We start from the raw sequence: 15,542 nt of genomic DNA, 5'->3' as shown, positions 1-15,542 counted from the left end.
GTGAACGGATATTTAGGAGCATATCTAACGTGTTCACAAACCCATGTATTGTAACTACAGAGTACATATGAAAACAGATACTCGCCAGGGTAGAATCTAACTCAAGCACGTGTGAAAAATGTACCAAGCTCCGGTAAACTGATGTCCTGCAGATCGCCCTTGTCGGTGTGCAGCAACATATCGCAAACACAGTGTTACCTGGCGAAGCAGCGCTTTGGCAGAGTATACTACAACCTTCATCCCAAATATTCAACTCATCCGCTGCAGTTATTGGGTCACACACGCTGTAGGCGCCGCCAGCCACTCACCTTGCGGCAGCCGGGGCTACTCTGCCCACCGGGGCTTCCCGGCCCGGGTGAGGAGCTGGTCTCGATGACTGCCTGCAGCTGCTCCAGCTCCTGCCGGAGCAGCTGCCGCTGGTGGAAGCTGAAGGCCGGGTGATTGCAGGCCATGGTAAAGAGCAGCAGAAGCTCGTCGGCCGTGCGAGCCTCGTTGAGCTGCAGCCCGTAGTTGTTGATGATGGAGTCCATGTGGGTGAGGGTGCGGCAGAGCACGGCGGCGGCCTCCCGGCTCTCGGAGCCCAGCAGCGCCAGGGACACCAGCAGCCGGCTGCGCACCAGCTCGTCCGTCAGGTTGGTGAGGCGCGCCAGATCGGCCGGGTTGTTGGCGCGGATCTCGGAGTCCCGGAGCGAGTGGTAGTCCTTGCGGGCTAGGTCCTCCAGGCAGCAGCCCAGGAAGCGCAGTTCCAGCGGCAAGCACAGGTCTAGCAGGCCGCAGAGGAACTCCACCCGCTGAGCCGGGCTCAGCTCCGAGAACCAGCGGTAGGCGGCGGCCCTCTCCAAGGGGCACCGCTGCTTCTCCACCATGGTGAAGGGGGCACAGGGGCTGGATGGGAGGCCTACACGGGAAGGGATAGCAGGCCTTCCAGTTGGGAGTGGACAACACCAGCAGGGGTATGTGGTGTGTATGTGGGGGTGGAGAAGGGAACGTGCGTAATAGGTAATGAAAGAGGGGCTGTCAGACCTCGGGGGTCGGGGCTGTCAGGCGACAGTGTGAAGTCGCATTACCAGGTGGAGAGCCGGTGTCCGGTCCTTCTGTAGGGGGTGTGGCAGCCAAGCCACTGTGTCGGGGACTGTCAGGTCCAGGCTCCCGAGCTCCCTCGGCGCCTAACGGTCCAAAGAGCTCGGTCCAAGAGGCCGCATCTTTCCCCCTCGCCGCTCACTGCTTTCCTTGGGTGGGCCGGGGCCGTAGTAGTGCAGTAGCCATCGCAGGACTGAAGAAGAGGGGCGCCACCTAAGAGCCCTCGGGAAAGGCTGGTCCTGTCCCCAGAGGGCTCACCGGAGCCGCTGAAAGCTTCCACCGCCCCAGGAACGTTGAGGTTTTCTTCCCAAGCCACTGACAATTAAAAAGACCGCCTCTTGTCTCCTCGCAGTTGTGGTTCTCCTTGAAGAACCCCGGGGCCTGGCACCGAGCCGGTGCCGCTATGTTTACCTTCCCTCGTTGACGCACCCCCTCCGCGAAAAAAGCCGAAGGTAACGCTCGTGCTGTACCAAGTCCAACTGACACAAGGCCACGCCCTTTCCTTCTCAGGGCTAGACCCGCCTCTCCGGGAGCTCTCCAGTCCTTTGCTGATTGGATGTCAATCAGACGCCTACGCATACGTCTGCTGCCACTCAACTTGACAGGCGAGGGTGCCACGGGCTCCTAGAAGAGGAGGGGGTGCCGTCTAAACAAAGGCTCGGATTGGTGGTAGAGTTAGCCAAGCTCCCTGATTGGCACCGCCTCGCTCGCCGTTTTAACGCTTGATTGGTTTGAAGAAGGATAAGGATGCTGATTAGGACAGTTGTCAAGTGGTAACTCGGAAGCTACAAAAGTAAGAGAAAACGGGGAAAAAGAAATGGTAACTGCTTCGCCTAAGCCGGAAGTAAACACATGTTGAGTTCCACAAATAAAGCTCCGGTATCCGTAGGTAGAAATCCAAGTAGGTTTTTTTCAGTGGAAATTAAAAAAGAGAACATTCAAATAAGTTGCCCACGAAATGAAGGCAGGAGTTGCTGTCAGTGCTGCCATCCGTAGGATCAGTCAAGTTGGAATGTCACTATCAACAACAGCTGAAACCAGGGCAACAGATCAGAACATAACACTTGAAAATACACAAGCACTTTTTCAAGAGCAGTGCACGTGAAACCACAACACAAATCCATTACGCAATACAATGTAAAATAAATAAGAACCCAATACACAACATCTCCCTTTCTTCAATCAGAACAAAGAGAAAAAAGTTACAGTATCAACACAAGTGATAATATTTATACTTTGTGGGCAAAACAATTTAACGCTTAACGCGGTTGAAAATGGAGCCACAATAGGCAACTCAGAAACATTTTATGAATGAGTCCAAACCAGTTCAACTTCCTTGCATGGACGTGGAATTCTGTGTGACTCAAAATGAGCAGTGGAATCTGCAGCCACCTGCTCTGAATTTGATATATCATACCCATGACAAAAATCTCAGCCAACACAACGACTTTCTTCACCAGCAATACCATGTTCCATTCTCTCTATAATATCTTTTTGAACAATGTTCCACCAACGACGATATTTAGCAAACCCGCAGAACGTGTGACCCTGACAATTTGTGCAGGATCAGAAAAGTTAGACTCACTTTTAACAGCTTTCTTAGGTTTTTCGACCAAACCCCATTCCCCTATCCCAACATTTTTTGGAGCCTGAAATCCAGTCAGTTAATGATCAAGAAGCTGCGAACTTACTTTCAAAATTATCCCTGACATAATCATCAACACAAGAATGATTTTTCAACCCTTTACGGCACGAGTTATGAGTAGTTAGATGATGATCATTCCAGTCTGGAATAAGATTGGTTCTGGCATCTCTTCCTTTCAGCCACCCAAAAAAAGGCGAAAATCCTCTGATGGAATAAGTGTGTTTAAATAGCTCCAAATCTTCCCACGCCACTATACACGTACATCCAAATTAGAAGACAGAGCTGTTTGTATGCCTTTTTAAAAAAAAAAAAAAGTTATTACACCTCTCCACCAAACCATTAACTGCTGGAAAGTTAAGAGGTGTTGTCTCACGTTTAATACCATGAGTATATCGAAACTCAGTAATTTTCTTGGACACAAAATAAGTGCTCTTATCGGAAACCAACACCTTTGGAATTCCTTCAGCGGCAAAGACTGTCTCCAAAAACTCAAACACCGTGTCTGTGGCGGGCAGTGACACAAAATCATGAACTATCCACTTAGAATAACAGTCTATCAAGACAATTAAGTACTGTAGAAGGGTGAATTCTAGATTCTGGGACGCTCACTCAATCGTCAACACTATATTATCAATGACCCCCAAGTAATGCAGTGCTCAGAAATGGGGGGATGCCCACCCAACATCCTCAATCAAACGCAAAGGTTTTTCGTAAACATTACACAGCCTTTAGCACATACAAGTGTGTAAACAAAATTGATGTAATCAATCTTCAATCATCGTTTTCAACCTTGATAGTAGGAATACTTTATTGTCTCGAATCTTTTCAGTTTAGCCAACATATATTTCATTGTATACACAACTTCATCAGGGCTATTATATCGTTGAAAAATATTCAAACTTCAGTCGTCCAGATATTATTTATACACATACTAGCCAAATCACTCCAACCTCTAATGTCATTTCCTTTTTACTCAAAATATATTTGTGTTTCCACTTTGCGCCCTAGCAAACACAAAACATCAATAAAATACCCCAACATTTTTGTCCTAACTAAAGAAGGTGTTTGGATGAACATATTTACACATAAAAGACTTATTGAACTTTTTAGAGTAAAAAGTTACAGCCGATAAAATAGAGAAGGGTGATCCTGAGTCAGTCGTCATTTCTGCATCAATGTTACCAACTTCTGCAATGCCTAAAGGAGCCCTGAAAGAAGACATGAAACATTATCATCAATTATTGATTCAAGATTGTTTTGATTTGATGGGATTTTAATTTATAGAGTGCACATTACCCAAAGGTATTAAGGTGCTGTTACCGGCCGTACAGTGTTAAAGCCTAGCTGAAAATCCACCTAAAAAGCTGTCTTTAAAGCAAAAAGCCAGGTTTTTAAAGCTTTCCCAAAAGATAACTGTGGGATAGCGGAAGAGAGTTCCAGAGTTTACTTGCAGCAATTGAGAAGGCTCTATCTCCCCATTTCTTCTTTCGATTCCTAGGCACATTTAGGTAGTAATGGTGTGCCGAACGCAGGTTTCTACTTGGGGTATGCAAGTGAAACATAGCTTTAATCCTCGCAGTACTTCGGAGAAAAAGGGTCTTATGCGCTGTTCAAAGCCCTTTAAACATAATGCTCTTTCTGATGGGGAGCCAATGTAGGGCCCCTAATCCCATGGCGGTCGATTAGCTCCTGGGAATGTACAGAGTAATTCTAACAAGCGCATACTGTGCTACCTGGAGTTTGTGCTGAGCACTGATAATAGAGTCCAGACAGAGCGAGTTACAATCGTCCAATCTGGATATAACGAGATTTAATGCAACCTGCTTACATGCAGGCTGAGGAATAGGAGGAAAACGTTTTCTGATCATGTCCTCTTTAAATTCATCATGTGTTGGCTCCACAGCTTACAGGCATATTACTGGACCTGGAACTAGACATGCAGACACTTTGAACGTGTCCTTGATTCTTGCATTTGTTGCACTTCCTGTTGTTAGCTGGCCAACTGGGTTTGTTACTAAGATACTGTTTTAGAACTGTATCTGTAACACATAAGTTTCTTAGAACCAGTGGCGCCAAACCTCCCTTTAGAGTTGTTTTGCTGCTAACTTTTATTTGAGATAGCACATACAGCATCACCGTGGAGATCAGCACAAGTAAGAGCCTTACAGAAGGGGGATGGGAGCACACTGCTTCACCTCCCAGCACAGTTCACCCCTTGGCATTATGGTAAATGCAGTTCATTTTAAATGCTTACTTGAGTTTTTGTTGAAGTGTTTCACCAACGTTGGTGCAGGTTATTGCTGTCAATCTCTAGACATGTGTTTCTGGATATTATCCTTCATTAGTAGAGATAAAAACGAAATTCATCTGGGGTTGCTGAGCAAGCTGCCATAATCCTTTTAGGTCTCAGTACCTCTTACAGGCGCACAGGTGCATCTCCAAAAACTTGTCAGCTCAATGGCTTAAGGGAGCCTTTTCAAACAGAAGGGGGATGGGAACACACTGCTTCACCTCCCAGCAGAGGTCACCCTTTAGCATTATGGTAAATGCAGTTCATTTTAAATGCTTACTTGAGTTTTTGCTAAAGTTGTTCACCAAAGTTGGTACAGGTTTGTGTTGTGAATCTCTAGACACTTGTTTCTGGATATTATGCTTCATCAGTAGAGATAAAAACTACATTCATCTGGGGTTGCTGAGCAAGCTGCCACAATCCTTTCAGGTCTCAGTACCTCTTACAGGTGCACAGGCGCATCTCCAAAAGCTCATTAGCTCAACTGCTCCGTTGTGAAATAATCCACACTTTCAGAATCCATGGACATGCATTTTTGTTCTTGGTTGTTATTTAGTTTTAAGAAAAATGTGCCTTAGAAGTGTAGGTCCTAAGTTTGTCATAGTGAAAGAATCTCAAGCACTCCTATGCTCAACTTTCCGTGGCCCCACTGCCAAAGAGAAGGAGCATAATTATATCATAAAAAGTTATTTATGTTCAAGATGTAAACATCTTCCCTATCCTGTCTAGTGAAAGGTATGTGTGGTGGATGTAGTTAAACTGAGTGAAGCAGAAGTGAGCGTTCCATGTGGACGTCCTAATTGATCCAAAGCCACTCTTCCATATGCAGTCCCAAAAATCTGTCATCAATTTTTCCTCCCACCACCCTTTACGTACCTGAATACCCACCTTAAGGTGGTCCTTGAGTAATTTTGAAGTAAGTTTAAACTGTGTACTGCATTTATCAGGATGCAAAGGGGCGAACTGTGCTGGGACTGTGAGGCAGTGTGCTCCCAACCCCCAATCTGTTTAAAAGGCTCCCTTGAGCCAGCAAGCTGACACGCTTTGGAGATGCACCTGTGTGCGTGTGAGTGGTACTGCGACCTGAGAGGAACTTAGCAGCATTTCCAGCAACCCCAGATGATTTTTCTTTGCTCTTTAATACTGCTGCTCTCTACTGATGAGAGGCTCAACCCAGAAACACATGTATAGAGAAATACAGCAATGTCTACACCAACTTTGGTGAAAAACTCCAGCTAATTTTGAAGTAAGTTTGAACTGTGTACTGCATTTGCCAGGATGCAAAGGGGCGAAATGTGCTGGGGACTGTGAGGAAGTGTGCTCCCAACCCCCATTCTACCTTACCCAAATTACCCTCTATCAGGGCATGGCATGCTCTGTGTGGTATGTCTGGACACCTAAGTACTTAATAGTGTCATATTGCCAATGCACGGAATCAATCTGTTCCTCCCAGCACATGAGTTCAGGCATCTGCAGTAGAGGAAACAGAAAATACTTTAACCAATTGATATGTGGCCCAGAAATGCGCCCAAAGTCATCGAAAACTTCTATAAACTCTGGGAGTACAGTGGGATCTGCCTTCCAATATATCAAAGTGTCATACATGGACACCACATACTAATGTCCTTCAACCCACACGCCCCACTGAGGAGCATGTGCACACAGTAGGCAAGCCAGAGGCTCCATGGCTAGGGCAAACAATAAGGGGGACAGAGGACACCCTTGCCTGGTGCTAAAACTGCTGGAGATGATCTTGCCAGTGTGCTCCCTAGTTAAGGGGGACTCACACAGGACCCCTATCTGCCTAGGGAACTCCAGTTTCATCCCCAATTTAAACAACATGGACTGCAGGTAAACCCACCCCAATGTGTTGAAGGCCTTCTCAATGTCTAAGAATGCCAATCAGCAATGTGTATCTGTTCAACGCGCCCAGTCCATGACAATGAATAGGCGTTGGAGGTTCAGAAAAGTGTTTCTACCTAGGATGAAACCATTCTGATCTGAGTGTACTACATTCTGGACGAGTGAGGTCAACCCATTGGCCAGGATCTTTCCTAGTATCTTATAATCAAGGTTGAGTAAAGAGAAAGGGCGGTAAGAGGCTACTTCAAGAGGGTCCCGCTTGTGTTTTGGTAGCACTGCAGTCAAAACCTCCCTCATGGGGTCCAAAGGATGACCATGTCCTGGCCTGTTCAAATAGCTGTGAGAGCAAGGGGAGCCAGTATCGGTCGGTATATGTAGTAGAACTCAATTGGCAGCCCATCGTTGCCCGAGGTCTTGCCTCTGTCCATTTGCTTGTTGCCCTGTTTGATCTCCTCCAGCATTAATGGGGCATCTAACTCCTGTCTATGCAGTGGATCCAGTAAAGGGATTTCTATAGTCCCCAAGTAGTCCGATATTGCCTCCTGGTTCGCACCGCTGGGGGCCCTATATAGCACCCTGTAAGTAGGTCTCGAATTCCACTTTAATTGCTAACTGGGAATTCACTATGGACCCGGACCTCAATCGAATTGCACCTATAGGGGAACACAGGTGTTCAGATCTTAATAACCAGCCCAATAGTCCACTGGCCTTATCGCCTAGCTCATGTTGGCAGTTAAAGTATTCCTTATAGTCCAGATTAGATAACAGTCGCAACACCTCTTTTTATTTCACTTTGATATCAGCTAACATAGGGTAGAGCGAGGGGTCAGTCGTCTACTCTCTTGCATCTGTTTTAGACCTTTCCTCATACCATACTGAGTGTCCCTGCATATCCTGCATCACCACTTTGAATGCCTCCAATTCCACTACTGCATCCGTGGCGTACCCCTTGTTGTCGGTAAAGTTTCTAATAATGTGCTCCCCCACCTGCATGCGGAACAATATGTCAGCTATTGCCAATGGTTTTAAATGCCATGTGAGTATTACTGGTTGAGGCCACCCCCATAAGAAATTCACCATCAGTGGGCAAAGATCAGACAACATCCTACCCAGGTATTACGTACAACTACACTTGCCCACCAGTGCTACACTACCATAGATCAGGTCAATCCGTGTGTGAAGGGCATGGAGTGCTGAATAGTGGGAGTATTTCCTCAGTTGTGGGTGTAGGGTGTGCCAAATGTCCAACACTTGTGTATTGTATACCCATTGCTGCAGCTACCTAGTGGTGGCATGGGACTTTTCTCCCTGCACAGGAGGGGTGGATCAGTCACACATCAGACCTAGGACACAATAGAAATCCCCACACCAAAAAGCAGAAGACAACGCAGACCTGAAAAGAGCTGGCATTAGGTAGGTAAGGAAGAGGGCTTTCCAACATTTGGGGTGTATAACACTGTCAGCGCAAGGGGTTTGACATGCAAAGTACACTCCATGATGATATAATGACCCTCCGGGTCTATCAAGGTATGTTCCACCACAAAAGGAACACTGGGAGCCACCCACAACAGAACCCTGTAGCGTAGACAGAGTAAGTAGTTTAATATAATATGCCTCGCAAGTGCTTGAGCAACCTAGTGAGTTCCGCCGCTGTCAGATTGGTTTCCTGAGGGCAGGCGAACATGACCCCACACCATTTGAGTATGAGTGTACCCCTTACCTTTTGCTATTGGAACCCATTCTCCTCACATTTAAGGTCACAATGCAGTATTCACATGTTGTCATGTGAGTCGTGTGTCAGGTATCCTCGCTGTCTATGCACACAAGGGTGATTGGTGTAGGAGAGAGCAGCAGAGCGAAAATTGAAAAAATCCCAACTAGACAACAGAAACAATCCACAATAATGATTCATTATTAAGTACATAGTAATCCCAGGTTTGGGGAAGATTCAGATGGGCCAAATGTCACTATGGTGCTCATTCAGGATTGGATGAATAATAACCAACTTAAATTGAATTCAGATAAGACTGAAATTGTTATCATTGGTAAACTACCCAACCTGTGGAATCCTGCTTTCTGGACTATTTCAATGGGCACTCCTACCAATCAAAAAAATTCATTCAAAATTCTTGGAGTTGTGATTGACTCCAATTTGACAATCAAATCCCAGTTAGGGGCTATAGGCTCTTCCTGTTATTTCCAACTCCTGAAAAATAGAATTTATTTTAAAAATTCTTTCTTTTGAAGCTTTAAAACAGGTCATCATTGCATTGGTCATCTCTAAAGTTGACTATGCTAATTCACTCTACTTGGGCCTTCCTTAAGGCCTAGTTGGCAGGCTTCAATTCATTCAAAATCAGGCTGCAAGGCTCTTGTATAAATTACCCAGCAGGTTTCACATTACGCCCCTGCTGCGGGAGTTGCACTGGCTACCAATTGAGCAACCACAAGTCTTCAAGGCCTGCTGCATTGTTTTTAAATCATTACAGGGTTGCAACACAGACTTTATTTGAACTCGCTTCCAGATATATGTACCTGGTTGTAATCTAAGATCTTCCCATTTGAATCTTCTGTCTATTCCTTCCTTTAAGAAGAAGATGTTGGGTGGCTCCAGTTACTCAGCTCTTGTTCCCCGTATCGGGAATAATTTACCATCTGATATCAGGTCTGCTTCTTGTTTTTCCAAATTTAAGAAACTCTTGAACACTCAGCTCTTCAGGGTGGCTTATGATTCATCTGTCAGAGAGCATAACTAGGAGTTGCTTCTGTAGCTCCAGCGCCAAGAGACCTTACAGTGGATGTGCACTCTTTAAGTACTTGGTAACAAAACATAACATTGCAATCCAAGTCCCCACTGACAGAACTGCATGAACAGTCCCCTGGCTCCATAGCACAGGAATTCAGGAGCCTTCTGCCACACCTCCCCTCAGCTTGATAACTCCACAATCAGTAGAGCCCCTTGGTAAAAGGATATCATGTTGCTCAGAAGCACATCAGTAAGTCAGCTGTCACTGGTGTGACCTGAGGGCCGGGATCTCACCCACCTGTGATTTGTCCACAGACCCTGCCAAGTCTCTGTCAGATTCCCAGCCGTCTGAGTGGGCCATAGTCAAATGTTCAACTACAGCTAACACATTTGCTCTCTCCATCACCGTCTGTGCCTTGGCCAGTTTGTCTCGGATATTCCTGGTGGCTTCCTATAGCCATATTAACACGTACAAAGTGTCAACCCAAGGTATAGAAAGCAAAAGAATACATAAATCACAACAGTGCAACATATTCCAGCACCCTAATGTTAAAGTGCTTACACCCAACAGGCTTTTAACAGAATAACATGTGCCTGTCACTGAATAAATCAAGCTGGCAATATAGTTGTATCAATCTGGAATAATATCCTGCAGATCCATTGTACATGAATAATGCAGATCCCAAAACATGGCAGCCGACGTAGCACAACGTTAAATTCTAAAGGAATTAGAGCTTGCTCTGCAACTACGTGTGTAGGCGTCTTCTTTTAACAGCCAATAGAGCACACAATGCGGCGCTGATTCAAGCGCCCACAAAGCAGAGAGAACTATGCTCATATGCCAGAGATATCTTGCGCTTCCTCTCACGAACAGGTAACAGCTTCTGGGTTAATAAATAGTAATTACCATGGAAATGTCCCAGGAAGGTAACCCTTCCAACTATATCTTAATCAGCTGATGATGAAAATGTATATATGTGTGTATTAAATGTAGATGAGGGAGTTCTGGAGGTGAATGTTCATCAAAGTTAAAAACCTAAATGTGACATTACCATGGTAGGGTGACCATAAGCATTACTGCGATTCAGGTTCACCATACACCATGTTAAATGAGAAAGTGTGGAGGGATAAATTCCTTCCGACTTTGGGGAACATTTTAGAGCCCACAGATAGTGTCCAAAAATGCTTACAGGAGAGGACATTAATATGGTAGGAATTAAAGAGTTATTATTTAGATTTAAAAATAGAGCGGCAAGGTGGAAATTATTTGTTGCTGTATTAGGACCTTCAGTATTGGGCTGGGTGGATCAAGGAGAATTGGGAATAGTGCTAGATCCCAACAGTCCAGACCCTGTTTTAGTAGTAAAATCTAACAGAGGATTGGAACTTGAGATTTTGAAGGAGTATCCTGGGAATTTTTCGGGTGCGATAGGGGAGTTAAAAGGAATCGAGCATAAGATCATGCTAAAGAGGGATGCCATATCTCATATCCATAACATAAGAAATATACCTTTAGCTTTGAGGGATAAAGTTAGAGTAGAATTGGAGAGATTGTGTGATGAGAGGGTGATAGAGAGAGTCGAAGCGTCAGAATGGGGTTCTCCAATAGTTATTGCCAGGAAGGCTAATGGGAAACTCAGGTTGTGTGTGGATATGAGATATCTGAACAGGAATATGATTAGTGACGAATTTCCGCTGCTTAAGATTAGTGAGATGCTATCTGTGACCAAGAGAGTTAAATGGTTTACAACCATTGACCTCACGGCAGCCTATCACCAGGTTCCATTACAAAAGACTGATGTGTATTTGGCTGGGTCTAAACTGGGGTGGCATCGTGAGCAAAAGAACAATAGATTTAACCCAGATCTCTTGACTGGGGTGAATGTATGATTTATTCCGCATTCTGTCCATCATTTGTTTGCGTATCACTTTCCACACTAAGTTGGATGGGTATGCCCAGACTGGGGTCCCTTGCTCACTGTGCCACTGGAATTGAGCTAGCTTGGCTGATGAAGGGTAATACCCAGAAACCGGTCCCAGGATGCTTGTTTCCGGTTCAGGGAGGACCTGACTTGGCAGTTCGGTCTGGACTGTTCCAATGAGGCACAGGGTCAAGTCTGATTTCCATATGGCTGGGTCTAAACTGGGGTGGCATGGTGAGCAAAAGAACAATGCATATAATCCAGATCTCTTGACTGGGGGTGAATATATAATTTATTCAGCATTCCGTCCATCATTTGTTTGCGTAGCACTTTTCACCCTAAGTGGGATGGGTATGCCCAGAAGTGGGTCCCTTGCTCACTGTGCCACTGGAATCAAGCTAGCCTGGCTGATGAAGGGTAATACCCAGAAACTGGTCCCAGGAGGCTTGTTTCTTGTCCAAGGAGGATCTGGCTTGGCAGTTCGGTCCTGACTGTTCCCATGAGGCACTGGGTCAAGACTGATTTGCATTTGGCTGGGTCTAAACTGGGATGGGATGGTGAGCAAAAGAAAGATGGATTTAACCCAAATCTCTTGACTGGGGGTGAACGTATGATTTATTCAGTATTCCTGTCTTTCATTTGTTTGCATAGCACTTTTAACCCTAAGTGGGATGGGTATGCCCAGACGTGGGTCCCTTGCTCACTGTGCCACTGGAATCAAGCTAGCCTGGCTGATGAAGGGTAATATCCACAAACTGGTGCCAGGATGATTGTTTCCGGTCCAGGGATGACCTGGCATGGCAGTTCGGTCTTGACTGTTCCCATGAGACACAGGGTCAAGACTGATCTATATTTTGCTGGGTCTAAACTGGGGTGGCATCGTGAGCACAAGAACAATAGATTCAACCCAGATCTCTTGACTGGTGTGAATGTATGATTTATTCCGCAATTTGTCCATTATTTGTTTGCGTATCACTTTCCACACTAAGTTGGATGGGTATGCCCAGATGGGGGTCCCTTGCTCACTGTGCCACTGGAATTGAGCTAGCTTGGCTGAGGAAGGGTAATACCCAGAAACCGGTCCTAGGATGCTTGTCTCAGGTTCAGGGAGGACCTGGCTTAGCAGTTCGGTCTGGACGGTTCCAATGAGGCACAGGGTCAAGTCTGATTTCCATATGGCTGGGTCTAAACTGGGGTGGCATGGTGAGCAAAATAACAATGCATGTAACCCAGATCTCTTGACTGGGGTGAATGTATGATTTATTCAGCATTTCGTCCATCATTTGTTTGTGTAGCACTTTTCACCCTAAATGGAATGGGTATGCCCAGATGTGGGTCCCTTGCTCACTGTGCCACTGGAATCAAGCTAGCCTGGCCGATGAAGGGTAATACCCAGAAACTGGACCCAGGATGCTTGCTTCCGTTCCAGAGAGGACCTGGTTGGCAGTTCAGCCTGGACTGTTCCCAAAAGGCACAGGGTCAAGACTGATTTACATATGGCTGGGTCTAAACTGGGGTGGCATGGTGAGCAAAAGAACAATGGATTTAACCCAGATCCCTTGCCTGGGGGGTAAATGTATGATTTATTCAACATTCCGTCCATCATTTGTTTGCAAAAACCAAAAGAGTGGTATGGGATCCAAAGGTGGTAAGAGAGAAAATGAGGCAAGGGATGCCTACTAAAAGTATTATGATGTAAAACATGGATGCACACCTGTAAAGTTGCAAGTAGGTGATATGGTGAAAGTAAAAAAAGGTTGGACTTCTGAGAAGTGAGCAGAACAGATATTCAAGACCACATAAGGTTGAAAAAATATTTTGTAATGCTGCTTTATTAAGTAACCGTAAGGTAAGATATGAGTTTCTTATTAAAGTGTAACAAAGGAGAAGTTCCAGCGGGTGAGTTGTGTAAAGAAACTTGTGAAGGAAACTAAACATTTGATTGGCTAATTGATGAGAGAGGAGGTTCTATGTCCACAAATCACATAACTAATAGCAATATTGGTGATGTTTCCAATTCTAATGAAGAAAGGGTACCTTCTCCTGTGAGAAGGAACAAGGAACAGGATTGTGGTACAGGCAAGTTTAGTAGAGTTTTGAGGAAGCGTGTAAAAGTTGATGATTATATTTGTGGGTAAAGAACTTCTACTGTTTTATGGAAAATATGTACATAACAATGTGAAATGTTTAGACATTCTTCTTGGTTGTTTTCTTTTCTTTTTTTGTTTTGTTTTTATTTTGTTTTTGTAAAAAGGGAAGATATGTTGTGATATTACGATGGGAGAGTTGGGAGGTACCTATGTCATGGGGAGGAATGTAGGGTGGTTGCTAAGGAAAGGACTGAGAGACGTATCTGAAAGAAACAGGTTAGTGTTAGATTACCTACCTTAGAATATCCCCAGGCGTCAGACTGGATACGGAAAGTTTTCATCAGCAGTACCCCTGCTCGTCGGTAGGCGTCGTCTGCGGCTCCGCGTCCGTCGTCGTGATAGCCGGGATGACGTCGGCGGCGTACTTAGGCGCCGCCCTCGTGCGCTGACGTCAGTTCTTCTTTTTTACGCGCCAGCAAGGCCAGATCCGGGAAGAGCAGTACTCTAGTAATTTTTTGACTAACTTTTTTTATCTCTTTTGATCACTTTTCAAGTCGACCTTCGACTCGCGGTGCCGTTAGGGATATGCCTGGTTTTAAACCTTGCGAGGCCTGTCACCGCCTGATGTCGGTGTCCGACCCCCACCGTCGGTGCCTTTACTGCCTCGGGGCCAACCATGATGACAAGTCGTGGCCCGACTGCCGGGCCTTGACCTCGAAGGCTGGTCGGGAGCGGTCCCGTAAGCTGCTTGAGCTCTTTACTGCCTCGGGGCCAACCATGATGACAAGTCGTGCCCCGACTGCCGGGCCTTGACCTCGAAGGCTAGACGGGAGCGGTCCCGTAAGCTGCTCGAGCTCCGGCAGTCGGCTCCGCGCCGCTCATGGTCCCGGCCGAGGAGGAAGTCGAGGGACCGGTCGAGGCATTCGAAAAAGAAGTCGAAGAGGCGTCTACGCTCTTCCGACCCCCCATGACACTCGCGCGACGCGGCCGGGGGTTCGGGCAACACCCCCCGCGTTACTCCGCCAGAGCCGCAGTCGCCGCGTTCAGCTCCATACCCGCCGGTCCCTGGGCTGCACACGACGCCGGAGGAGATAAGTGCTTTCCTCACGGCCATGAGGTCGCACTTCCCTCTGTCGGAACCTGCCAAGGTGCCTTCTGGCCCTGCGGGTCCAACTGGGAGCCCTAGCAGGCCGTCGGCCCCGGCGCTGTCAGGTGCTTCGGCCCCGGCGCCGTCGTCGAGTCCGGTCACGACGCAGCAGGGCCCTGCAGGATCCAGGCCTGGATCCGGGTCGTCGCTAGTCGACCTCACGACTCCTCCCCTGGCGCCAATCCCGAGGATGTCGCTCCCGGCGCCGTCCTCGGACGACGTCGACCCCAGTTTCAGCCCCGGTCCGGGTCCGGCGTCGGACCGGCACCGCTCGGCGCCGTCTCCGGCGTCGATGGGTGAGGCCTTCACCTACGACCCGGCTCCATAATCTTTGCCTGTTTATCAGGAGATGGATGATGAGGAGGACTGGGAGGGGTCTGAGGACCCTCTGGCACTGCAGTGCCAGTTGAGCCAGGACTGGGCAGAAGAGCTGGGGGAGGCCAGTGGTCTGGACACTTTGCCCCTCACTGGATTCGTCTCTCCTCCCTCCATGGCTTCGGAGGAGGGGGCTGCTTACAGCATGGTGTTGAACAGGGCGGCCAAGGCCTTGGCTCTTGATCTCCCTGTCGCGGCTGTGAGGTCTAACCTCCTCACTGAGGTGCTCAAACCGCACACAAGCTCCTCGGAGCCTCTACTGCTGTTTAACAAAGCCCTCACTGACGTTCTGATGGGCACCTGGTCCAAGCCCTCCACAGGCCTACTTGTGGATCGTAACATGACCCAACGCCACCACCCGGCTCCGGGCAACCCCTGCTTTCC

General features: G+C 47.0%; 1 protein-coding gene across 2 annotated transcripts in view; it reads right to left on the bottom strand.

Annotated features, from left to right (window-relative positions):
* Window positions 1–1,539, bottom strand: part of ZCCHC14 (zinc finger CCHC-type containing 14) — a 749,748-nt gene extending 748,209 nt beyond the window's left edge. For both annotated transcript variants that reach the window (XM_086945829.1, XM_086945830.1), the window contains exon 1: window positions 309–1,539. In XM_086945829.1, the coding sequence (XP_086801955.1) occupies window positions 309–866 (558 nt within the window). In that variant the 5' untranslated portion in view covers window positions 867–1,539. The remainder of the gene's footprint in view (window positions 1–308) is intronic.
* Between the last annotated feature and the right edge of the window lie 14,003 nt (window positions 1,540–15,542).

The sequence above is a fragment of the Lissotriton vulgaris genome, chromosome 12 (genome assembly GCF_964263255.1).
Source record: "Lissotriton vulgaris chromosome 12, aLisVul1.2, whole genome shotgun sequence".
Taxonomy (NCBI): Eukaryota; Metazoa; Chordata; class Amphibia; order Caudata; family Salamandridae; genus Lissotriton; species Lissotriton vulgaris.
The sequence above is the reverse complement of the archived record's forward strand: the minus strand, read 5'-3'. Positions and strand labels throughout refer to the sequence as shown.